Below are 27,058 nucleotides of genomic sequence, written 5' to 3' on the forward strand. Positions count from 1 at the left end.
ACTATATGTCCCAGACAGAGGGCCAGCACGCAGGTTCCTATTGTGGTCAATTGACAGAGTCACGGCCCCGCCTCGATGTAATGCACTCATCCAGTCCAGTGTGGTAGTCAGCTGAAGAGAGCAGGTTTCTTTTAGAGGGAACATGACCCACATATCTTCGGTGTGACGGTAACAAATGAATGTTTCTGACATTTTTATAGGTATAAGTATAGGTATAAGTATAAGTATAAGTATAAGTATAAGTATAAGTATAAGTATAAGTATAAGTATAAGTATAAGTATAAGTATAAGTATAAGTATAAGTATAAGTATAAGTATAAGTATAAGTATAAGTATAAGTATAAGTATAAGTATAAGTATAAGTATAAGTATAAGTATAAGTATAAGTATAAGTATAAGTATAAGTATAAGTATAAGTATAAGTATAAGTATAAGTATAAGTATAAGTATAAGTATAAGTATAAGTATAAGTATAAGTATAAGTATAAGTATAAGTATAAGTATAAGTATAAGTATAAGTATAAGTATAAGTATAAGTATAAGTATAAGTATAAGTATAAGTATAAGTATAAGTATAAGTATAAGTATAAGTATAAGTATAAGTATAAGTATAAGTATAAGTATAAGTATAAGTATAAGTATAAGTATAAGTATAAGTATAAGTATAAGTATAAGTATAAGTATAAGTATAAGTATAAGTATAAGTATAAGTATAAGTATAAGTATAAGTATAAGTATAAGTATAAGTATAAGTATAAGTATAAGTATAAGTATAAGTATAAGTATAAGTATAAGTATAAGTATAAGTATAAGTATAAGTATAAGTATAAGTATAAGTATAAGTATAAGTATAAGTATAAGTATAAGTATAAGTATAAGTATATGCTTTATTTTATCGTACATATGTCTGTGTGTAGTCCACAAAATTTAGTGGCTTGCAGATAAGAATACGTTTTTACGTATGCACTTTTGCTTAATTAGAAAATCTTATCGGACTCAAGTCCTAGTAGCGGATTTATTTGTATTTATGAAGCTTATAGGAAACGAAATGGTAAATGTGAATTTTTGCAATCTTTACTTTTGTGCGAGCCATAGTTCATATGAGAGATTGAAAAGTTCGTGATTACTCGTTATTTATTTTTGTATGAATTTTGCGCCAAAAATATGCGCAGACAATTTTTTTTTTTCAAAGAAAACAATGCACACTTATCGCTTTCGCATCAGCAGAGCATTTAAAGTTTGAGGTTAGCCGGTAAAGCTCACTATTGCATTCACATACATGTATACTTATATATATAGTATATGTTTGTATTGGACTAACGCACACCCAAGCGGGTACGCGCAGACATCATTAAAAAGCAGTTTGAAGCTGGCAAATGTGCATTGCGCGACGTCTGTAGTAGATTTGGTAGTAGCTATATATGCATGTATGTGTGTGTGGTAAAAGTAACATTTTGCTCCGTTTGTTACATATACCCAAATTTATTTAATTCTTTTTTTGTGTTCTACTCGGCGAGCACGCGTTAGTGTGCTGCGGCACGGCGTATCACATGGAACAAAATGTTGCGATAAAAAATTGAAGTTGCACGTTTTCGCCTCGCAGGGTAATATTTCAGCATCAAAGTGTTATGCAAATAAAAAGAGAATAGCTAAAAAAAAACACAAAAAAAAATCTTAAAAAAAAAGGAAAAGTAAAAATAGTATAGAAGAAAGAAATATTCGAGCAAATGCACTAGAGTGCAAACAATCGAAAGGGATGAAAGCTAAAAAAATAATATTGAAAAAAAAAAACACAAAAAAAAACATAGAATAAAAAGCGGAAAGTTACAATAAAAGCACGGAAAACGCAGCAAATGGAAAAATGAAAAGCGTGCGCTAAAGGCGCGATAAGTGTGCGCTTTTCCGAAAAATATGCACTTGGGAGTGCTTTACCGTTGCACTACTGCTCCAGCGTAAGCTAAGCGTTGGAAGTGTGCATTGGCGCCATTGCCATTGCCCATCCACTGACAGTTCACTATTCGTCGGTTTTCGCGCTCCATATACTGCTTCGTTGCAGTCTTTCCCTACCCCCTGCCGCACCATTCGTACGTGAGTATAATCGCTGATAATTTTCGGGATATATTGTAAGCACGATAAGTTTGCAATTGCACTGGCAGCACATAAAAGAAAAAAATTCACTACTAAAAGGGAGGCGCTAACAAAGCGTAATATGGCATATGGTGGAGCGGCTGGCGAGGGGGGCAGAAGTGGCATAGAAGTTTCCGCTGAAGCACAGGCAGTTGGTGATGCATTAAATTTGGAACGTTTGGGTTTGTTTACGTTGCTTTATGTCGTGAAATTTAAATTGAGTCGTATTTTTTACGCAATAGAAATTTATTTGGAAGGTGAAAATATTTGCTCTAAAGTACCAAAGATAATGGAGAATTATGGTGCTGAACGTTAAGATATTTCTATGTAAGTGGGTATAAGAACTTTTAGTTTGAATACTTGAGAACAATTTTTTTTTTGCTTAGGCATCCATTTAGGGGGTGAAATAGTAATGAATCTGATATTAAAAGCAATAAAAGTGTAGAAGATTAAAATATCAAAATATGTACTATTTATAAGTGCGCGTCTGCCTCACCTAAGGGCGCCTTTGCAGGTGTGAAATCAGATATCTAGACCCTTTAATTCAAAGTTGAAGCTGTACTGCATTTTACACATAAACACTTTTTATTATGAAAAAAACGTACCTTAAAAAAACGAAATTTTTAACGGTTCCGTTCTGGTAATATAAATGTCCAATAGGAGGCGTGTTCTGGTAAGCTAATCGTCGAAAATTTTGAAGAAAGTTATGGAAAAAATCCAGTTCGACCGACACTTATTTCATAGCCCTAGAATTTTGCATAGAAACCCTCTTTTTTCGGCCAAGTTTTATATTTCCAATTTGAGTTATCACACCTTAATTATCAAACACCCCGATTATCTTGATAAGCTTTTTATTGTCTTTGAAAAAGCCTACGATAGCACCAAACGGGAAATCATCTTTAGTTACCACAGATAAGCTAATTACTCTGATAAGGGAGAGCTACAAAGACACGAGCTGCTACTTCTTGCACAAAGGATTGCTTTCTGAGCATTTACAGGTGCTGAGGGTTGTACGGCTAGCATGCATATTGTCGCCAATGCTGTTTCTGCTTGTCATCGAGGACGTCAAGACATTCAGTGGCAGATAACCAATCATTTTCTGAGGTGCCTGGTATACGCGGCTGACATTTGCTTGCTACTTTATAAACTTTGCGAATTGAAACTGCTTACTCAAGGCGTGCGGAATAAAGCTTCAAGGTACCGGACTTAAGATCAACGTTAGAAAAACGAAAGCATCTCAATGACTTCACATCTGAACCGGTTAGAATGGGCACACAATAGGATGAAAGTGTAGACACATTTTGCTACCTTGGCTGCATGACCACCCACGAAGCTGGGTCGGAGGTAGATGTTGAGTGCAGAATTAGCAAATCTATTTCATCTTCGGATTGGACATACGTTTAGAAAATGTGATGGCAGTATTGTTGGGTAGGTAGGTAGCACTAAAGCGCCGTTTTGATAACATTATGAGGCCTCCAACAGGCACAGCCAGCCAGAGCTGTTGATAAAATATAGAAGATTGTTTGATTGTTGGCGCACTGCCCCAGGCTGTCGAAGAAAGGAGCTCCCAGTTACCTTAATCGTCCCACTGCCAAAACCGGACATTTACAGAGAAAATTATCAACAGTCTCCTTCTGGGAAAGGTCCCCACAGCTTCTGCAATGGGGATTAAAGGGTAATCCTAGCTTTTCCGCGTGTGTGCCGATCGTCCAGTGACCGGTAAACACAGCTACGAGCTTGGACGTTGAATTGCGAGGAGTCCAAGGGACTTTCTGAGTCATTCATATATTGTACTGGGGCCAAAGGGTTCTCGAAATAGCACATGAAGAAATGAAGCTCCATCTTTTCTGCGCTTTCCTGTGCAGTTCCCCTTTAACAACTGTCAGGGGGATGCCAATGCCCGGGTAGGAGGTCTCTGAGGCCAATTCAGTGTCCTTCCTGGTAAGCTCATCAGCAATTTCATTTCCCTCTACGTTGCTTTGCCCTGGAACCCAGATCAGAGATTTGATCACCTCCTTACAGGAGTTTACTAATTTCGTTCTGCACCTCAATCGCGGCTTGACTATCGGAGAAAATGTTAATATCTCCCTCGCTACCGCGTTCCCTAAGCATTTTGCATGCCTGCAGGATCGCAAAGACATCTGCTTGAAAACACTAGCAGTATTCGGCAGTTTAAAGGATATAGATAAATGAGCTGATTTCGAGAAAACCCCCGCTCCGACACCCGATTCCATCTTGGAACCGTCAGTGAGGACAGAGGTGCAAGCTTCGGTGCAGATTCTCTCCTCCCTCGATGTGTAGGTCCCGCCTTGTGGCCCCTCCCAACAAGCTGGCTTCGGAATGGGTAGACCACGTATCACCTGCAGATGTTCAGATCAAGCTCTGGAATGAACTTTCTTTGCTTTATTTGGAGCTAAGTGGGAATACATGAAAAAAAAACCGTGCACTTTGGTGAAGAAGCGTAATTCATGCGCTATGCTCCAATAGAAGTTAAAGAACAAAAATATAGAATAATAATAAAATTGAGGGAATGAGACATCTTGAAGTATATATCTCATCTCGCACGAGGGTCCGTCCACGAAGCTAACGGAATCTCGGGTATTCTGGCTTTCAGTGCGACCTCATGAGGGATAAAGAAAGTTTCAAGGGAGACTGGAAACTAGGCTCCCTCCATCCAATTCCATTAAATCAAAAGAAAAAAAATAATAATAAAAAACAATTAAAAAAAATCGTGAGTGACAACGGAAGTTTAATTGAAACTTGAAAGTAGGCTTTTGCGACTCCCAGATACGAAGAATCGGAGACGGGAAACTCGTAAAAAAAATCTTGTATAATCGACATAAGGGATAACAGAAGCTTTGAGGGGGACTGGAAACTAAGCCTTTCCGACTCCTGGTTACGAAGAATACGAGACTGGAAACCCGTCCTTTCTGGCTCCCTACATTTATTCACTTTCATTTCATTCACATCCGATTTAATTAGATATACATGTTTATATCGTTGCTGTCTCCACTCGGGAGCATAGGGCCTCGACAAGACCCTATTGAGGACTTCCATCGAGCATGGTTCTGGGTTGCTGTTTTTGCGCCGTCCCATGATGTCGACATCTGCTAGTTCGCGCAACATCGACTTTCGCCAAGTGATCTTTGGCCGACTCCGACCACTGCTCCCTTGCCCCTATATATCGTATATATATTTCGTTTGAGCAGATACTTACATTAGCAAATAAGATTTGCTAATTTATTGTTAGTTTCGTATACAAGAAAAATTCAGTAAATCAAGAAAATGAAAAAAAAAAAAAATATTATTATAATATTGGGTTGGCAACTAAGTAATTGCGGATTTCCCTCATAGATGGCTTCAGTTGAATTTTTAGGTATGCAGACGTAGTACAAATGCAAAACACATTTTGTTATTTGATAGCTGGCAATTCAGCTGTTAATCAGTAAAAAAAGTTTTTTGATCGATTGCGTAGTTTTCGTTTGGCGTTCGTTGAAACATGGAAAAACAAAAGGAACATTTTCGTCATATTTTGCTTTTTTATTTCCGCAAAGGGAAAACCGCATCACAAAATCATCAAAAGTTATGTGCTGTTGATGCTGGCGAAGCCTTAAAAGAACGGCAGTGTCAAAATGCGTTTGCCAAATTTCGTTCTGGTTATTTTTCATTCAAAGATGAAAAACGCGCTGGTCGTCCAATGAAGCTTAGCAATCATCGATTCGGATCGTCGCAGTACAAAACGTGGGATTGCCGAGAAGCTTCATGTAACACATCCGTGCATTAAAAATAACTTAAAACAACTTGGCTATGTTCAAAAACTCCACACTTGGCTTCCTCACGAACTGAAAGAAACGCATTAACCACTGCGATTTGCTAAAGAAACGTAATGAAAATGATCCATTTTTAAAACGAGTAATAACTGGCGATGAAAAACGGGTTGTTTACTAAAACATCTAGCGGAAAATCGTATTCATCAAAAGAAGGTTTTGTTATCAGTTTGGTGGGATTACAAAGAAATTGCCTACTTTGACTCTTACCACCCCACCGAATGAACAATTCTGATGTCTACATTGAACAACTAACGGAATTAAACAATGCAGTTGAAGAAAAGTGCCACATCCACCATATAGTCCTGACCTTGCACCATCTGATTACTTTTTGTTTCGATCTTTACAAAACTCCTTGAAGCATGTCAAATCGTACCTGATTCAGTTTTTAGCTAATAAAAACCAGAAGTTTTATGAACGTGGGATTATGATGCTGCCTGAAAGATGGTAAAAGGTCATTGATTAAAATGGGCAATAGATTACAGAATAAAGTTAATTAGTTCCATGAAAAAATAGAGTTTGATTTTCTAAAAAATGTTATGTTACTTTGATCTGGACAACTCTATGAAACGAAGACATAAATACATATATACGGCCTTATTAAATTTTTCCGGAAAATATTTTGAAAACTTGTATGCCTTCTAAGCCATCCAAAAAGGTATAATATTGAAATTAATGAAGTAACTTCTTAGGCGTCGATGGACGAGCGAGAATGGAGAATAAAATTTTAAGACCATGCAACGTTTTGGGCATTTTCGTTCCGCGAGAGAGAAAAAAGATATATATATATAACGTAGAGGAAAGGAGAGAGAGAGTTATACCTCATATATATCTTAGATACACTTTAGGCTGTTTTCCCTGAATTTGCCCTTGTGGGTGCTAATTTCTACTGAGAATTAACATTGCCTACTTTTTGGTTTTTTTAATATTTTTAAAAAAGGATGTAATTTTGATGAAATTCTTTCTTATTTTCCCAAAGTTTGAAGTGTGAAATTATATGGAGTTTGTAAGAAATATATTTTTCAATTGAGAAATTCAATGAGCTATAAAACTGCATACTCGAAATTTTTCCAGAAATTCCGTTTAAGAAACGTGAAATTTTAATGAAATTTATTAATTTTCTTTTAATGTTCAAAATTTGGATTCATATGGTTTTTGTACGAACATGAGTTATATTTTCATAAAAAAATATATAGGAAACATTTAAATTTGTTAAAATTTGTCAATAAGTCTCAGTGCTATAATTATTTAACCCACTCATTATTTACTTTACCTAATATAACATTTAATAGTTTATATTCCTTTCCTGAAATTGCCATTTTTAACATTCCTCCATTACTTGTTGTTGTCGCCATTGTAACGACTACGATTGGATTTGCAGGCGATTCAACGAGATCTGCGTAAATTAGCATTTAATATTTAGTACATAAGCCATTTTTACGCTTTGCTTGACATTTAACTAAGTTGTCAACGTTCGTAACACAACAACCCAACAACAAAACAGCATGCAACAGCAGCAACAAACAACAACAGCAGCATAAATTCACAAATACATCGCGATAGTTGAGCCACTACAAAGCAAAGTACAAAACAATAGCTGCTACAATAAATGCAACAATAATGACAACAAGTGTGAGAACAATTTAGATTGCTCCAACTACAACTACAACACCAAATTCAAACAAAAACTTAATTCAGCCTATGAGCTAGCGAATAAGCGAACGACACCGGAAATTGTAAGTAAAACTTTTTTGGCTTTGAATTTAAGCCCAAAATACCAATGCAGGCGATAAGGAAATAGGGGGGATAGGTAGATATCAAAGTACGAATTAACACAACAACAAAATGGTTAAGGAAGGTAGGTGGCTGTGGCGTATTGAGGTGATAGTATCGCTTCTGTCTAACTATACTTTCAGGTCTTTCGTGGGCGGTAGGTCGCAAATTGTGTTGGCAAATGGCAGCAGAAGTGAATTTCGAGTTAGATGTTTGCACAGAATGTGAGTAAGTGTGTGTGAGTGCATGTTTGTGTTTCGTAGAGAAAACCCTGCTGTAAAACAGGTTGTGTCTTCTACGAAAATTGAAGTGGAACTTGCATCACCGGCTACAGTCTGGCTTTTTAACCTGCTGCTTGAAAATATTCACCGAATTACAGAATTCCAGCGCTCAGGTATCATTTCTTATTAGAGCTTACAAGTTCTGCTGCAAATCGTTGATATTTATATCATCGGCCCCAAAAATAGTTCTTTTACTACTACGTTTTCTAAACGGTATAATAATGCGAATCCATGGAGCTTGAAAGGGAACGACTTCTCCGAGCCGTTCGAAACCAAACGAGGTTTCGGATAAGGTTTTTCGCTGTCGTGTGACTTCTTTAACCCGAAAGTGGAAAAGATCATGCAAGCGGCAGAACTTAATCGCTCAGGCATAATTTTTATAAGAGCTTGCAGTGGTAAGCGTATGCCGACATCGTCGTTTGGCGGATATCATCGGCCTTAACAAGCGTGCCGTTAGTTCTGCCTTTTGAAAATTGGATAAAGCAGAAAAACGAATGGGTCTGGGGGTGAGCGAAGACAAAACGAAGTACCTCCTCTCATCAAACAAACAGTCGGCGCACTCGAGTATCGGCACCCAGGTCACTGCTGACAGTTATGATTTCGAGGTTGTATATAAAAGACTTCGTTTATCTAGGAACCAGCATTAACACCGATAATAATGTCAACCTTGAAATCCAACGTAGAATTTCTCTTGCCAATAGATATTATTTTGGACTAAGTAGGCTGCTGAGCAGTAAAGTCCTCTCTCGACGAACAAAACTAACACTCTACAAGGCTCTCATCATGCCCGTCGTAACGAATGGCGCAGAAGCTTGGACGATCATAATATCCGATGAAGCGTCCCTTCGAGTGTTTGAGAGAACGATTCTGGACCTTTGCACATAGGTGGTGGCGAACATCGCAGGCGATGGAACGATGATCTGTACGAGCCTTATGAGTACATAGACTTAGCGAGGCGAATAAAGATCCGGTGGCTTCGTTGGCTGGGTCATGTCGTCCGAATGGAAACAAACGCTCCGGCTCCGTAAATATGCGAAGCGATACCTGGCTTGTGGTAGAAGAGGAAGAGGAAAGGCTTCTGGTGGATAGAGGACTAAGAAATTGGGTTCACTTGGTGTGTCTAACTGGCGCCGGTTAGCAAGAGAAGGAGAGGACTTGCACGCTTTGTTAAACTCGGCCAAAACCGGGTAAGCGGTTATCGCGCCAATCAAAAAGAAGAGACAATAACAAAAATACAAAGCGAAAAAAGTTTTCCTTAAATTTTATTTCATTTATTGTTGTTAAAGGACAATTATAAAGCGGGTAACCCTCTCTGGGTGTTTGGCGGCCGAGCTACTTCTCCTATTTGTGGCGTACGTCTTGATGTTGTTCAACAAATGGAGGGACTTACAGTTTCAAGCCGATTCCGAAGGGCAGATATTTTTTATGAGGAGCTTTTCCATGGTAGAAATACTCTCGGAGGTTTGCCAATGCTTTCCAAGGGGTGGCTGCAATTAGAAAAAATGTTTTCTTGGTTTTGGTGTTCCACCGAGATTCGAACTTACGTTCTCTCTGAATTCCGAACGGTAGTCACTAACCAACCCATTCGGCTACTGCAGCCGCTAAAGGACAATTGCACAAATTATTTCTCAGAAAAGCGCCGAAGAGATCGAGCTCCATGGGATGTCCCCAGTACAATAGACAGAAGACTCAGATAGCTCTGGCTAATTCAGGCCATTTAATTTCCAACTCATAGCTGTGTTTACCGGTCGTTGGACGATCGACACACAGAAAAGCTGGATTTACCATTTAATTCCGAATGTAGAAGCTATAGGGATCTTTCAGAGAAGGCCACTCTTTAGCACTTTCTCTGTAAATGTCTGATAAAGGTCATTGGTGTTTCTTTTTTCAACAGCCGATGGACCGTGCTCCAAACAAAATCCAATTAATCTTCTCCATTACATCAAGAGGCCGGCTGTAGACATCTGCCTGTTGGAGGTCTTAAAGTTATCATAACGCCGCTTTAGTACTACTCGGAGAGTGCCAGACTGATACTTCAGCTATTTTACCAATCTCTCTTTATTTTATTTGCCCGATTAGTATATTTAGCTCAGATTGATGCTTTGAATAATATTCCTGATTTTTTGAAGCAATCTTGGTTAGAAATAGGAAAAGTTAGTTCAACAAAAAATAGAAAAGAAAAGCACAAAACCAATATTTCACATCCATGGGTTGAACCTTGTTATATATATATATATATATATATTGTTATATATATATATATATATGTATATAAGGCCGAGCCCTTCCTCCAATTTTTGGTGCCCGTCTTGATGGGTTTCCTACAGTTTTAAGTCGACTCCGAAATGCCGTTGGTTTATTGTTGTTATAAGAAGCTTTTTCATGGTAGAAATACACTCAGAGGTTTGCCATTGCCTCGCGAGGGGCGATCGCTATTAGAAAACACGTTTTCTTACCCTCAGGGAGTTTTAATTTGCTCATTTGGCCCCATCGTTCTGCAAACGAGTTTCCCATCCCCACAAAATTAGGGACCCAGTATAATAGAGATAGAATCAGATAGAGATTGAAGGATATAGCCGTATCTACTGGCAGTTCCTCTGTACCTCCCACCTGTAATTGAGTAGAATATACTTTAGTTTCCTAGCGCTTGCTTCGATGAAAGGGTAGGTGCTCTAATTGGTTACAAACCAAGGAAAGCTTGGTTACTGGGCACTCGGACTAAACGGCAAGACGTTTCTTCTCTGATCGTTCCATGTGGACTGTTATCCAGTATAGAAGCAAACATTAGTTCATTGTTGTATTTTCAAGAGCTCTGCAAACAGACTTTAGTTGCTGAAGCCAAAAACTAGTTATAAAGGTGTCCAGGACCTTAATTTATAGGTTTGCCTCTGAAGCAGATGCTGTAACCATTGTAGTCTTTTCATACAAGTTTACAGCTTAAAGCATTTATTAGATTTTAATTATATTTAAAGAGACTCCCATCGAGCGCGACCCCTAGTGGCGGATAGGGCAATGCTCGACAGATATGTGGAATAGGTGGGAAATAAAATATCAGCGCGGACTAAAACAGGAATATCAACTCTATTGCAGCCAACAGGCAGATATGTACAGTCAGCCAGAGCTATTGATATAATGGAGAAGATTGATGGGATTTAGGTTGGCGCACTGCCCCAGACTGTCGGAGAAAGGATCACCCTTAAGCCTTAATCATCTAGCTGCCAATCCCGGAAATTTACAAAAAGAGTGCTCAGGAGTCTGAAAGGTCCCCACAGCTTCTGCAACGGAGGTTAAATAGTAAATCGAGCTTTTGATTCATTAGCGTGAAGTTTCCAGTACTTTCTGAGTCCTTCTTTCATTGCACTGGAGCGAAAGGGTTTCCAAAATGGCACATGAAGAAATGGAGTTCCTTATTTTCTGTGCTTTCCTGAGAAATAATTAGCGCTCCATTTTAACAACTGTCTAGGGGCGTTGCCGACCAGTTTTCCCAATCCATTCTTCCCAAAACTTTTTTCCCAATGCTTACTTCTCCCAAAGGCAAATGTTCCCAAATTTTTTCATCCAAACTGTTTTTCCCAAGACTTTTTTCCCAAAAGTCATTTTTCCCAAAACCTTTATTCTACGCAAAAATACGGTGGATTGCGTAGCCGAAGCTGGACTGATGAGGATTATTTTTTTGAAGCGCGGCCGAAGGCCGCCCACGCGAAAAGGAGTTCTACGCAAAAATACGATGGATTGCGTAGCCGGAGCTGGACTGATGAGGGTTATTTTTTTGAAGCGCGGCCGAAGGCCGCCCACGCGAAAAGGAGTTCTACGCAAAAATACGGTGGATTGCGTAGCCGGAGTTGGACTGATGAGGGTTATTTTTTTAAGCGCGGCCGAAGGCCGCCCACGCGAAAAGAAGTTCTACGCAAAAAAAACAAGTTTGGGAAAAATAGGATTTTAATTGAATTGGGAAAATTGTTTTTGGGAAAATTGGTTTGGGAGTTATTTTATTGGGAACAAAAGTTTTGGGAAAAATGACTTTTGGGAAAAATTGATTGGAAAAAGTGTACGGTAACCGTCTAGGGGATGCCGATGACCGGGTAAGAGATCTTTGAGGCCAATTCTTTCTCCACCCTGGCAAGCTCAACAGCAATTTCATTATCATTTCATATCGAGTTAAAAAAAAAACCATTCAGTGCCTTACAAATAAACGGCCTTACAGTAAATCGTCTGACTCCGAGTGAGCGGCTGTACATGGAATGAGGAAAACTTTAACGGGAGAAGGGACCGGGAAACGACTAAAGCAAACTACAACCATCCAAATCCGGACTAGTCTTGTGCTCGCTTGAGCACAGTTCAATCTACCATCACACATACATGCATATGCATATATAGGCACATATTTAAGTGAATGTGTGCTGATTTATTTCATTGTGTGTGTTAGATGAATTGGCGGGTTGGCGGTGTCATGGCGCAAGGTTGTTGGTCGATTGTGGTGTGACCGTCAAAGCCTAAAATGTTATTCACAGAATAGGCATGACTGCCTGGCTGGCTGGCTGGTAACTTTCTTTTGCGTTGGGGTGAGTGGTTACATTTCTGTGCTTGCCTTTGGCCAAGCTGTCAGACGTTCACTACACAGACATCGGTAGCAACACCGGCACCGACACCGACACCGACAATGGCAATCAAATGAAAATAGATGACATTCACGGCTGACATTGCAACATTCTGGCGCGAGGCTTGATTGTACGTTTTAGTAAGCGAGTGCGGATGGGGGTGCAGGTGCGAGTGCTCGAGCCGCAGGTGATAAACGAGACAATGTGACGAGATGTAAACGGAGATATATGCACGCAGTTAGGTATGCGGAGATCAACATGCGCTGCTGGTAAATGCGTCCCGACAATAAAGCGTGTTTTTACACACACACACACACACACACACACACACACACACACATACCTATAGACATCCATTCACAGCTAGTTAACTGTTTGTTTTACGCGAAAGACAACAAACTAAGGCTGCTGGCATTTAGCGGTTGAATAATAGCCCTATTTTGCAAGGTGGAAACGGCGTTGCATGTTCTGCGCCATTAAGTTGCGTTAAATTCAGATGAATGCGATCATTATATTGCTTTTGTAAAGTCTACACTTCTTGCTGTATCTGAAACTGTTTTAAACCAATATTCTCACTGAGTCTAGTCGACTCACTTACCTCGACGGTGCTGTCGCGTATGTAAATCTCTTTGGTGTCATTGCGATCCCGCGGCCGATACGTGATGCGGTAGCCGAGAAACTCTCCGAGGATGGTGTCGGCAGGTGGGGCTTTCCACGATATATACACGGACGTGGACGAGGTGTTGTGGGCGGTGGTGGGAATCGGCTTGCCAGTTGGTGCTGCAATCAGAGAAAAATATTAAGAATATTAGACAAAATGAACTGTTGATTTAGAAAATATATTAAGAAAATGCAAAAAATAAAATCCCATTTTTTTGAGATTTCTGACTATGCCTAACCCCTTAAATATTTGTTGTTAAAACCATTACTTGATTCAGTAAAAAAAGCCTGGTTATCCCAGGCATACAAACTTGCCTCCACCAAAATTCAGTGCAACAGCAACATTATAAATATAAACGATCTATACGAGAGGTGCAAAATTCAGCCAGTACTTAACGTGGAGAAATGGCGAAAATGGAGGTGGATTGGGCCTACGCTTCGCAAGGACGCAAATGAAATCTGTCGTCAAGCACCGGATTGGATTCCACAAGGTTTTCGCAAGGTTGGCTGTACAAAAATATCTGGGAGGAGAACTCCAGAAGGAAGTTGAAACGTCAGGAAAAACTTGGAACGAAATAAAGTTTTTTGAAAAAAAAAAAAAAAACAGATGCAGATGTTTTACTGACACTCTATGATCCAGTGGGAGAAACAAGAACCGATGATAATGTTGAAAAAGTCAAGACATATCTATGTTGCTTCAAAACCTACTTTTTCCACTACTTCCTAGGAATTTCTAAAAATTCCGCAGAACAAGAACTCTTATCCCTTTCAGACGATCTATGAACCTATCACTTTTGTAGTTTCTTCGTAAGGCTGAAAATGCTGATCAGCCACAGGTTCAGCCATCCAGCAAATAAAATGACAGTTGGAAGCACCAAATCAGAAGAGTAAAAAGAAGGAGTTAAGTCCGCGTATTTCAGTGTAAGTAACCATGCCTTCACCCCTCTTGAGACATGAGGGCGAGCGTTAACTTTCTGGAGGGAACTTTGTCGTGCCTCTCTAGCCATCTTCTGTGACCTCTCAGTGTTCGACTCAAGCACGTTAGACGCTTTCTGTACTAGTTTCCTGTGATAGTTTCTTTCGGTTTTGTTTTTATTTAATTATAATACATTTTTAAGAGATGAAACTTTGGCAAGCTCCGGTCATTAAGTAAAAAATGCCAAGTTTCGGTTTTCTTAAAACTAGGCCTTTGAAGTCGTTGATATAGCTTCTTCAAAAAACGAATAACGAATGGGTCTTTGCACACTTCTTCAATGTAACAGTCAAGCGCCTGAAGCAAATATGTTTTTCACAATTAATTTTACAAGGCAATAAGTAATAGAAATTATAAAGGGTTTCCCAGTAACAGGTGTTATTTTGAATAACCCGCTATTTTGGTAGATGTCTCTTCTAAACCTGTAATTTTTTGGTATTTCACAAGTAGAAACTACGCCATTAATAAAAATGGAGCGACACATGGCAATGAACGCATTAAAATTCACTATAAAAATGGTGAAAATTTGGCAGAGACGGTTCGTAAATCTCGAACATTTTTGGGTCATCGTGAAGCATCTTGTCGGACCGCAATACAGAAATTGGTGCAAAACTTCGTGCTCTTGGGACAAGTTAGTGATGTGAAGAATAAAACCCGTGCACGTCGCTCAAGAACAGGCGAAAATATTGCTGTTGTAGCCGAAAGTGTTGAAGAAAACCCACCGTATTTTGCATAAAGATTTGGGTCTTAAGGCTTATAAAGACCAGTTAACACAAGAACTCAAGCCGGCCGATCATCAACAACATCGTGTCTTTGCTGATTGGGTCATTAAAAAGCATGACAACGATCTGGAATTCCATCGAAAAATCATGTTGAGTGATGAGGCCCATTTCGCCCTCGGTGGCTTCGTCAACAAGCAAAATGGTTGGTTCTGGGGCTCAGAAAATCCAAAAGTTATTGTTGAAAATCCTCTCTATCCTCAACGTGTGACTGTTGGGTGCGGTTTATGGTCCGGCGGAGACATTGGACCTTACTTTTTCGAAAATGAAGCTGGAGCAACAGTTATAGTGAATGGATTGCGCTATAGAGAGATGTTTAAAGATTTTTTATGGCCGGCTCCAACAAGGGAGGTTATAGCCCTGGTGGAATATTGCCAGCAAAAGCGTCTCCGGTGGATCCTCTGCTGTGATGCAAATGCGCACCACACAGCGTGGGGAAGCACAAACATCAATCCAAGAGGTGAGTACCTTATTGAATTTCTACTTAGGTATAATATAGTATATCAATCCTAAACCGAGGCAACGAACCTACATTCATTAATGCAATCAGAGGTGAAGTCCTTGACATCACTCTCTCTAGCCATAATGTTTTGTCCGAAATCTCAAATTGGCATGTGTCAGAGGAAACATCTATGTCGGATCACAGACATATTAGATTCGATATAGGTGCAACCAAACCACAAACGACAATTTACAGAAACCCCAGAAAAACTAACTGGGACTACTTTCACTTCTATCTAGAACAAAGTGTTAACTGCTCTAAGCGTCACATTCAGCTTATATCTGAGCTTGAGTTCGAATCGAACGAACTACATTCAAACCTAATATCTGCGTTTCAGGAAAGTTGCCCAGTAAAAGTGAAAAAGCCACAAAGAAATGTTCCTTGGTGGAATAGTACACTTTCCAACCTCCGTAAAGAAACAAGAACCCTATGGAATAGAGCTAAAGCAATGGGGGACTGGTCCTCCTACTCAACAGCCCTAACCAACTACAATAAAGAATTGAGGAAATCTAAAAGGGCTACTTGGAGGAATCACTGTGAAAAGATTTGTAGTCTTCCGGATGCTATTCGAATCCAAAAAGCCCTACTAAAAGATCACTCAAACGGCATTAGTACCCTGAAAAAGCCAGATGGAAGCTACACAAGGAATCCAGAGGAAACCAGTCAACTTCTGCTGGACACTCACTTCCCTGGATCACTTGTGCTAGACGAGATCTCTGTACCGGCAGAAACTACTACATCTGCGGGTGCTGAGAACTTAAAACTAGCAAACAAGCTATTCCATGAAAAGCGGGTACAATGGGCGATATCAACATTCAGTCCATACAAATCTCCTGGTCCTGATGGGATATTCCCTGTCTCTTACAGCAGGGTGCTCACCATATTATCCCTAATTTGACCAGGCTATACAAAGCAAGCTTACTGCTAGGATATTTGCCTACAAAATGGGCTGAGGTTAAGGTCGTATTTATTCCAAAGGTAGGGGAAAAACCCGAACAATTGCCTAAATCATACAGGCCAATTAGTCTCAGCTCATTTTTCCTCAAAACAATGGAAAAGATAGTCGATCAGTATATTAGGGAATACAATCTAGCTAAATTCCCATTGCATCGACTTCAATTTGCCTATCAACAGGGAAAATCCACTGAGACTGCAATACACAGCCTGGTAACAGTTATAGAAAAGGCTATTGAGTCCAAACAGATAGCTCTATGTGCATTTATTGACATATCAGGAGCTTTTGATAACACCTCCTATGAGGCAATCTATAATGCCCTATATCTAAAGGAGGTACCTGAACCCATCACTAGATGGATAATATTCATGCTGAAATCTAGGACGATCAGCACTGAACTAGGAGGAACATTCAAATCGATTAAAGCCACAAGAGGTTGCCCTCAAGGTGGCGTACTCTCACCTCTTCTGTGGACTCTAGTCATAGATGAACTTCTCCACAAACTGAATAACCTAGGATTTCACACTCAGGGTTACGCTGTTGACCTAGTAGTTTATGTATTAGGCTGGCATGAGGAAACCATTTCGGATCGCATGCAGCAAGCCCTTACAATAATAAACAAATGGTGCACGGAAAAAGGGCTCTCCATCAACCCATCCAAAACAACTCTTGTACCGTTTACTAGGAGAAGGAACATAAATCTCAAATGTCCGACCCTTAATAGAACAACACTTGAACTCTCGACAGAAGCGAACTATCTTGGCGTTAGTCTTGACAAAACGCTTACGTGGAACTCCCATATTGAGAGAGTTACTTCAAAAGCCACAAGGGCATTCTTTGCCTGTACAAGGCTTTTCGGCAAGACATGGGGACTAAGCTCTAGAATGACCTTCTGGACATTCACCACAGTTGTAAAACCCATAGTCACCTATGCATCTTTAGCATGGTGGCCCAAGGTCAAGCAAAGAAAGGCGGCAAACGAATTAAGCAAACTGCATCGCCTGGTATGTGTTGACATTACAGGGGCTATGAAAACGTGTCCCACGGATGCATTGGGTGTGCTCCTGAACATACCACCGTTTCCAATTCTAATTGAAAGGGAAGCTCGCTCGAGTGCCTTAAGACTAAAAGGTATATCTGAACTTTAAAAGTGGGAATATGAAAGGACATTTAAAGATCTTAGAAGACTTCCTACACAGTCTCATTCTTCATAGGGATGATATACTATCACCCAAACCAATACTCTTCAGGAACTTCCAAGTAATAATTAATGAACGCACAGACTGGAGAACTAATTCTATCACTTTCAAACCCGGCTCTTAGCTATGGTTTACTGATGGGTCCAAATTGGAAAATGGTAGAACAGGGGCAGGGATCAATGGGCCTAAATCCAAAAAATCGTTTCCGATGGGACTCTACCCAACAATATTCCAGGCAGAAATACATGCCATTGAAATATGTGTGAGAGAATGCCTTAGCAGGAAAATGAGAGGTACTCACATCTACACACTTTCAGATAGCCAAGCGGCTCTAAAAGCCCTTCTCTCTACAACTATCACTTCTAAATTGGTAAATGATTGCCTAAAGCTTCTCAACACGTTAGGAAACCTCAACATAGTAACACTTGGCTGGATTCCGGGACATGAAGGACATGAGGGAAATGAAATGGCTGATGACCTTGCAAACCAAGCAGCAAATATGCAACTTACTGGTCCTGAGCCTTTCTGTGGACTCACAAAAGGCCACATTAATGATTTCCTTAGGAAATGGGAAGGAACTTTGCTGCACACTGGCTAAACTGTGCCGGTCAGCGTGAAGCCAAACTATTCCTAAGTCCCAACAAAGGAATATCTGACAAACTTCTCTCACTAAACAGAGTAGATCTGCGTCTTTTAACTGGATACCTTACAGGTCACTGCAGCCTGAGGTACCATCTAAATAATATTGGTCTATCCGAGACCAATGTCTGCCGCTTTTGCGAAATGGACATAGAAAGCTCAGAACATGTGCTTTGTGAATGTCCTGCGTTGGGCAGACAAAGACTTCACCACCTTGGTGGTACCGTAGTATCTCCATGCAATCTTTGGAACAACAAACCCAAAACTGTGCTAAAATTTCTAAAAAGCCTAAAACTCTAGGGTTACAAAATAGGCCTTCACAATAGATCAACTCTGGTCGCAGTGCGTAATGGCCTTCTAATAATAATAATGGCCGGAATTGGGTGGTATTGATCTGGACAACCTTTATTTTCAACAAGACGGCGCTATGTGCCACACAAGCAACGAAACCATTGATCTTTTACGGGAATAACTCCTCTTACTGGATAACCCTTTAAAAATTTAACGTTTTAGTACGCAAGCCCTGTCCAAAATATAAAAAAAATTTTTTTTTGGTTCCTTAACCCCTTATGTGCAGGGTGCATACAATAGTTCAGGAGATGAATATCTGTGGTTATAACTTCCCGAATCCATTATTTTCCTTTTTGCTTAATTTCAGATAATACCGAAGATGGGCGACTACAACTTCACTCAAGAAATGAGAAGACATGGAGTTACCATCGCCATCACATGCAAATCACACCGATTTAGAAATCTTAAATTTTCTGAAGTGCTCTCGTTCATTCGTTCATAAGGTTGGCCGTGAATTGGAAGCATCGGACGGTGACGCAGAATCATTTGCAAATCGCAAAAAACACGAGAAACGTTCTGTCACTTTTCGATGTGGAAAATTTATTCAACAAGAGCATGCATTGACGAGGATCCTTCAAAATAAAGTTACAAGAGAGCTTAAAGTTTCTGAGGGTCTTATCTATCGAGTTCTCCATGAGAATCTCCGCTATAAATCCTTTGTTAAGCGCAGAAGACTGTTTATATCGGAGCAAAATCGAGAACAGCGAGTTAGCCGACCAAAACGCCTTCTAAGTAAGAGTAAACACACTGGTTTCTTTCTGTTGGAAAAATTATGGTTAAGACCAAAAGACCAACCGCAGAAATGGTAGTTGGCTATGTTCCAGTCCTACAGAGGTTCCTGTAGTCAGCCACTGTTACGGTTTCAGTTGTTGCAACAAAGAACATGCCACCACTCTTCTTTACTCAAGGATTTCCAGTAAATTCTGCTGCATATATCGAGGTTACAGAGACAGTAGAAATCTCTGGTTTGATGGTATATGGGGTGACATCCCATACATCTTTCAGCAAGACTCTGCTCCTTCACACATAGTAATAGCGACGTTAGCTTGGATGGCTGAGAATTTTAATGACCACATAACACCAAACTTATGGCGGCCTAACTCTCCAGATGTTAATTCCATGGATTACTACGTATAGGGCGTTGTTGAGCGTGAAACCAACAAGTATACTCATAGCTCCATTTCTTCTCTGAAGGCTGCAATTAATGTCGTTATGGCAAATATGAATAAGAAGCATTTGATTCGGGAATGCAATCTATTCAATGGTTTTTTAAGTTAATGTTGTGCAAAAAATCGTAACAGCACAATTGTTCTCAAAATAAAACCTATTTAGTTTCACTTTGAAGATGTACGAATATTCACAGAAAACATTGTTTCTGTTTCTCCCTTGTCGCACTTCTTGAATTATTCCATTCTTTTGCCCAACATGAAAAAGAAGGCAAACAATTTTTTTTTCAATTAATTAAACTCTTTACTCGGAGTCTTTTGGGGTCGCTGAATAAGATTTTGAATTAAATTTATTACTGTATTTCTCATTAGTACAGTTCCTTCGATTCTCTAGAAACTTATTTCTAGGTGGGTTTTTGGGGTTGCTAAATACCAATACGAAGTAAATATAATTTTTGTAATTGAAGTGACGAATTTAATAACCAGTAAAAGAAGGGAAAAATCAATATTGGGTTTAAATTTAAATTTCCTTATAGCTAGAGACCCTGGTCGCTAAGTAATTTTTAATTTGTACAAGAAAACGTCGAATTCGTATTCAGTGGCCATAAACACCTACCTTACGTGCAATTAGGTTAGGATATCTATAACAGTGGAGAGGTGAGGCTACAAAAACTTTGGGACCTCAAAAGTATTTGTGCTTGCTCAGCACTTTCGGAGTCAACGCGGAGACCTCCTTTTCTGAATATACTAAAGGTAGTCAGAGGAAAAGCAATCCGCTCTTTGCATGTGAAAACTATCTCACGATTCTGCAAAAATGTTGTTCATGTCAGATCCCCCTCTTGCCAGTTCGTTCGCTTTTTCATTTCCTTCAATGTTCCAATGGCCCGGGACCTAGATGAAGGCAATGTTATGGTTTTCACTCAAGGTGGTAAGGCTATTTTTTTTTGTTCCACCAGTTTACAGGTTTTTTTAGCGGAATCCAGTGCCTGCATTGCAGCTTTGCTATCCGAAGGAATAACGATATTGCCCTTAAAAGAGAAGCCTGCGATTAGTGGCCTACAAACTTCCCCAATTGCCAATACTTCCGGCTGAAAGGCACTGCTAGTATGAGGAAGGCGTACAGATTTTTCAATTCTAAATCTATGGGAATATATGTATACCAGCTCCAACAACGCATTACAGTTTTGAACCATCTGTGTAGACTGTGGTGTCGAAGTCGTTTAGTAAAAGTCCCTTACTTAATTCCTTCCGAGATGGAAAGAGAGTGGCAAAATTAAAATTGACTGATTACATCGTAGCCCCTATTGAAAATTGCCATGGGGACCATGTAATCAGTCCTCCCTGAGGTGAACTGAGTTTACCGCAATAGTAGACTGGCTGAGGAATCAGCCCGATAGCTTCTTGTAATGAATGGCCAGGTACTTCCCTGAGTTTGCTTTCAAACTTTTTTGTGCCGCCCAAAAGTTATGTCAGACATTTTGCGACTAGTTTCAGCGAATTCCACAGCTGGATTGCCGCTTGACCACCGGAATACGTTTTTACTTCCTCGACAGTTATTATAGAAGTTAACAGACAATCAACAGCTTCTTTGATAGCAGCTATCTTAGCTTGGTACTCACGGCTGGGCTCATGAAATAGAGTTTGATGAAAATATCGTCGCAGAAGATGACACCACCGAACCTACAGGCCAACTTAGAGCTAATTCGTAAACAGTTTAATCGAACTCTGACTCTAAATGCTCCAATCCTCCATTGCGGAAATGGATGGAAGGGATCCCACGTGGACCAGTGTGGGATGTGCATCTATCAGTCAACATGGTAATGAAGTAAAATTTTCTAAGAATCCTGGAGTGCCTTTAGCTCAAGTTAACTTTCTTGTGATATCAGTGCCACCTGTAAAGTGCGCTTCTCCCAATATTTGTTGTATTTTTAGAAGGCGCAATACAAATAAATAACTAATTGTAAACTAAAACTTCGACACTCCCACCTTTTAAAGTTTAATTCGCAGTCACTTCAGCTTGACGCTATAGTTTCCCCCACTGCGAGTATGATAATCCTATTTCATTTCTCCCCCATCCTTGAGCGTATTTAGATGTGCTTGTCACAGTGAGTTACAACATCGTGTCGCCGTCCGTGTGAGACATCGTGAGTCACGTTACTCACCAGCAGCTTGCCGCTTTTCCATACCCTCTCTCAGTGTGCATAGTATTCTTTGGCGAAATGAAGTGATTACCCTTCCTTTCTTCTCTCAGTTCTTGTTCCTGTTTCATGTAGTGAAGGAGATTCACACTACATACATACCATTTCCGAACTTGTCTTTTACTCACTCGCGTCTTAACGCTTCACTGCGCAAATTGATGCTTCATTTGGTTACACTTTGCGTTGTTGTTTTTTTTTTCCAATTTAGTTAGTATTTCTTCCTGCCACTTTCTGTGCAAATACCATCTGTTGTATGCCTTTAATGTCCCTCTACTGCGTAGTCGTACTGGAAAGTCAGTTGACATACTTCAAAGTTTACTTGACGCTTTTGGTTTTTTTATCACCGCCCATTTTACTTTTTATTTAGCTCACTATCTGGAGTAGTCCCGGGGACCATATTTTTTTCGCGCTCTGCCCTTCTTTTGAAAATAGTGGTGCGTAAGGTGACAAGAGAATGAGCTCGCTTTGACGCTTCGCTAACGTTTTTGCCCACCTGCCATTTAATGCAAATAAGTTCAAAACTTTAAGTTGATTTCAGTTCGAGTAGAAGTAGAGCGAGTTAGTAAGCTGAGCCCATCGAAAGGAGGTAACGAAAATAAAGGAGTTGAAGAATTTATAAGCGGCTGCGACTTTGTTCATAAAATAGTTTTTAAATATATTTTATATCCCCGGAGAATATAGAACATTTGAGTTGCGGTTCTTTGTACACTGATGGGTATACATCTTCAGAGGATGTGCTGGAGTCTCCTGTCAACGATGAAATTGACATCGAAGTTGTGAGCCCTCAATTGTTGCTGCTGCAGTAATGTTCATTCCTATAGGCCTCCACTCGTCGTATCTCCTGCACTGCCTAGATGTTAGCCCTGCGTCAAATACTTTGAACAATTAGATACAGGTATCGAAAATAGTATTTTTTATATTTTTCGGAAAAAAATCAAAAACTTCCAAATATCGCAATATGATACCTCCCCAAGGAGACATCTCTAAGAACATGTCGGAGCGAACTCAGAAGGCTCCTGTTTCCCATTGTACCAGAGTAAAGTTTTCCGTCCGACTTCTCAGCCGAAGCTACTAATAGTGGAGCTTTCTTGCTAAAATAATTTTACAATTCCATTGCAGCTCTTCTAGCTTCCTAAAAAATTTATTTATGTCACTTATTTTAAAACGCGAAAAGCCTGTCATTCGCTATATCGCATATCCATTGAGAGACCTAAAACTTACCGCTACTGAACGCGGATATTAGCAAAAGAAGTTATGACCATTTTTCTAGCTCTTATTAAGGGGAGTGCTGCACAGTTTCCGTAATAGGAAAGCTAAATGCTTGTAGCATGTTTTCCTAGTGGGCAAGTTTCTAAGGTCATGGAATTACTAAGTCTGCAGTTCCCACTTATCCAGCTACCCAAAGGTGATATCATTAACATTATATAATTTGAAAAGAAGTTCAGAATTAACCTGGGCAATAAGGTAAACTGGAGTACACCTGGATTTGAAAGGAAGTTCCACGAATGTAATTTACACTGGTACGCAAATGGCTCGAAGAGACCTGAAGGAAAAGCCGCTGTAAGATATGGCCCCAGAACCAAGTGTTCTATGCCGATGGGTAGTTTTTCAAGCGGAGGTGTATACCATCCATCCATGCGCAGAGATAAATTTAGAAAGCAATCTCCGGAATGAGCGACCATCAGATGGCTCTCAAGGCACTGTCATCCTGTTAGACTAAGACTTCACTGGTCCTTGAATGTATCGAGAAATTGAATCTGCTAGGAATGCACGATCGACTCAGACTCAGACCCAGGACGCAGGGGTATAACTGGGAACGAAGTAGCGGATGCATTAGCAAGTGAGGCTGCGACCTAGTGATTAATAAGATTCGAGCCCTTTCTTGCTAAGGGACAACACACCATCAAGGAAAAGCTTGAAGTGAACAGCTAAGGCTAAGGGAAGTGGTGTGCACATTGATGTTGTTCCACAAATGGAGAGACCTACAGTTTAAAGCCGACTCTTAATAGGAAATGGTTTTAATGGGGAGCTTTTTTATGGCAGAAATACACTCCTGCAATATGTGGCCATTTGAATAAAGGTAAGTGTCTCTTTTTTTCTATTTTCAGTTCTTAGCGGGTTTCTATGCTTTCTGGCTTTGATTACTGATATCTGCGAACATCGGGCGTTTGCATAGGATATAAACCCATGAGAATCCGAATTCTTCGTTAGAAGTGAAATGTGGCGAACATATCTGTATACGCTGCGCAGCAGTAGAATACTCATAGAAAAATATTGTTATAAAATTATATTTATATTTTAAATGATCCTTTCTTATTTTGAAAAAAGTAGGAATTTGTTTATTTTGAAAGAAAAATGTGGTTACAAATTTTTTTATTTTAAAGGAAACAATTTAAAGAAAAATTTTGAAACTTTTTTATTATGAATGAAACAATTTTGTAAATATTAAAAAAATTTATTTCAATCAATTTTAATTTCAATTAATTATGAGGTATCTATTGTTATAACTTAAAATTTTTTTTTTATGTTAATAAAAAAATTTTTGAAAAAATTAAATTCCTTTATTTAAATAAAAAACTGCAAAATTAGTTTATTTTGAATGAAAAAATACTGAAAGAACTTATTTATTTTGAAGGAAACAATTTTCAAAAAAATTTCTTTTTTTTATTTTGAATGAAAAAATTTTGAAAATATTAAAGAAAAAATTATTTCAGTAAATTTTTATTTATATTAATAGAAAACTCTGTTTATAACTTTACATTTTTTATTGAAAAAAAAATTTGGAAAAATGAAATTTTTTTATTTTCAAAATATTTATTAGAAATTGTCTTATTTCGAATGAAAAATTTTTTAAAATATTAAAAGAAAATTTTTATCTCAATTAATTTTTTTTTATATTAATAGAAAACTATTTTTAAAACTTGACATTTTTTATTGAATAAAAAAATTTTGTTACAAATTTAGTTCTTTTATTTTGAAAAAATTAAGAATTTGTTTATTTTGAAAGCAAAATGTTTGTTATATATTTTTTTTTTATTTTGAAGGACTTTTCATTTTCAATAAAAAAATTTTGAAAATATAAAAGGCAAATTTTTATTTCAATTAATTTAAATTTAAATTAATTATGAAGTAACTATTTTTATAACTTAAAAAAATTTTTATTTTTTTATTTTGAATGAGAAAATACTAAAAGAACTTATTTATTTTTTATTTTGAAGGAAACAATTTTCAAAAAATTTGTTTTTTTTTATTTTGAATGAAAAAATTTTGAAAATATTAAAACAAAAAAGTTTATTTCAGTTAATTTTTATTTGTATTAATAGAAAACTCTTTTCATAACTTTAAATTTTTATTGAATAAAAAAGTTTTGAAAAAAATTTAGTTCTTTTATTTTGAAAAAATTAAGAGTTTGTTTATTTTGAAAGCAAAATGTTTGTTACATATTTTTTTTTATTTTGAAGAAAACACTTTAAAAACATTTTTTTTTATATTTTTATTTTGAAAATTCAAATTCTTTAATTTTCAAAATATTAGAAATTTTTTGTATTTTGAATGAAAAGATTTTGGAAAACTTATATATTTATTTTATTTTGAAATAAACAATTTTGAGAAAATTTGAATTTTTTTTTTGAATGCAAAAATAATGTAGATATAATATTAAAAAAAAATTTTAAATAAATCGTTTTTATGTTAACTATTAACTAACCAGTTTTATATATTAACATAAAATTATTTTTTTTTAATAAAAAAACTTGGAATAAAATTAAATTCTTTTATTTTGAAAAATTTAAAAATTTGTTAATTAAAAAATTTTGAATAAATTTAACACTTTTTTATTTTTAATGAAAAAATTTTTTATTTATTAAAGAAACAATTTTATTTCAATTAATTTTTACTTAAACATATATTAAAATAAACCTATTTTTATAAAATAAAATTTTTATTTTTAATAAACAATTTTTAAAAAATGTAATTCGTTTGTTTGGAAAAATTTAAAAACTTGGTTATTTTAAATGAAAAACTTTTGAAAATATTAAAAGAAACTTTTTATTTCAATTAATTCTTATTTATATTAATCGAAAATTATTTTTTTTTAAATAAAATTTCTATTTTGAATGACAAAAATTTGAAAAAATTTGAAATTTTTTTATTTTGAAGGAAATAATTTTGAAAAAATTTCAAATTATTTTTGTTTGGCTGAAAAAATTTTGAAAATATTAAAAAAATATTTTTATTTCAATTTATTGATTTTTATATTAATCGAATTTGAAGGAAAGAAGTTTGAAAAAATTAAAATTTTTTTATTTTAAATGAAAAAAACTTTGAAGAATTTTAAATTGTTGTAAAACATTCCCGTCATTTTAAGCAGAAGGCTATTGATAGACAACCAAACACAAGGAAAAAAATTATAAAATTTTAAGAATTTAATTGCTCAAGAAAATAATAATCTTTCTAAATTTGATATGAGGGTTTGGAATGGATTTGGGTGACTCCGTTTATCTCCCCATCGACGCAAATGATACCACATTTTTGCAAATTGAATCAGAAAATTTTAACTCAAATAAAGTTTTACTACCTCTAAGCACTCTTTTGATTTTTGCGATCTTCATAGCTTCTGTAAAATAATGTAATATTTTATTGATTTATGAAAATAAAAAAAAATTTGAAAAAAAATGAATGAAAGTGTTTTGAAAAAAATCATTTCTTTTTGTATTTTGAATGAAAATGTTTTGAAAAAATTTAAAATTGTTTTTTATTTTCAAAGAAACAATTTTGAAAAAAATTAAATTTATTAGTTACAAAATTATATTAGTCAAGATTTCGATCGACAGCAAATGCCAAAGTCGATTTTCTACTAACTTGCTATGGTTATCTCCTACTTTGCATCTGTTAGGCTTCGCATAAGTCTTTCAAGTCTCTCGCCAACCCCTTTTACTGCCTCTAAGATGTTCGTCTTTATATACAACATACGGAAAATACCTAAGCAGGACAGGAAAATTAATTGGAAATCTTGCCATGGAAGAAAGGAC

General features: G+C 37.4%; 1 protein-coding gene across 1 annotated transcript in view; it reads right to left on the minus strand.

The window, feature by feature from the left end:
* LOC129238714 (protein sidekick-2-like) overlaps positions 1-27,058 on the minus strand; it is a 96,631-nt gene that overhangs the window by 12,981 nt on the left and 56,592 nt on the right. Inside the window, exon 6 of the mRNA XM_054873846.1 lies at positions 13,205-13,386. Coding sequence (XP_054729821.1) covers positions 13,205-13,386 — 182 coding nt within the window. The remainder of the gene's footprint in view (positions 1-13,204; positions 13,387-27,058) is intronic.

Source organism: Anastrepha obliqua, chromosome 1, assembly GCF_027943255.1.
Source record: "Anastrepha obliqua isolate idAnaObli1 chromosome 1, idAnaObli1_1.0, whole genome shotgun sequence".
NCBI classification, from domain to species: Eukaryota; Metazoa; Arthropoda; class Insecta; order Diptera; family Tephritidae; genus Anastrepha; species Anastrepha obliqua.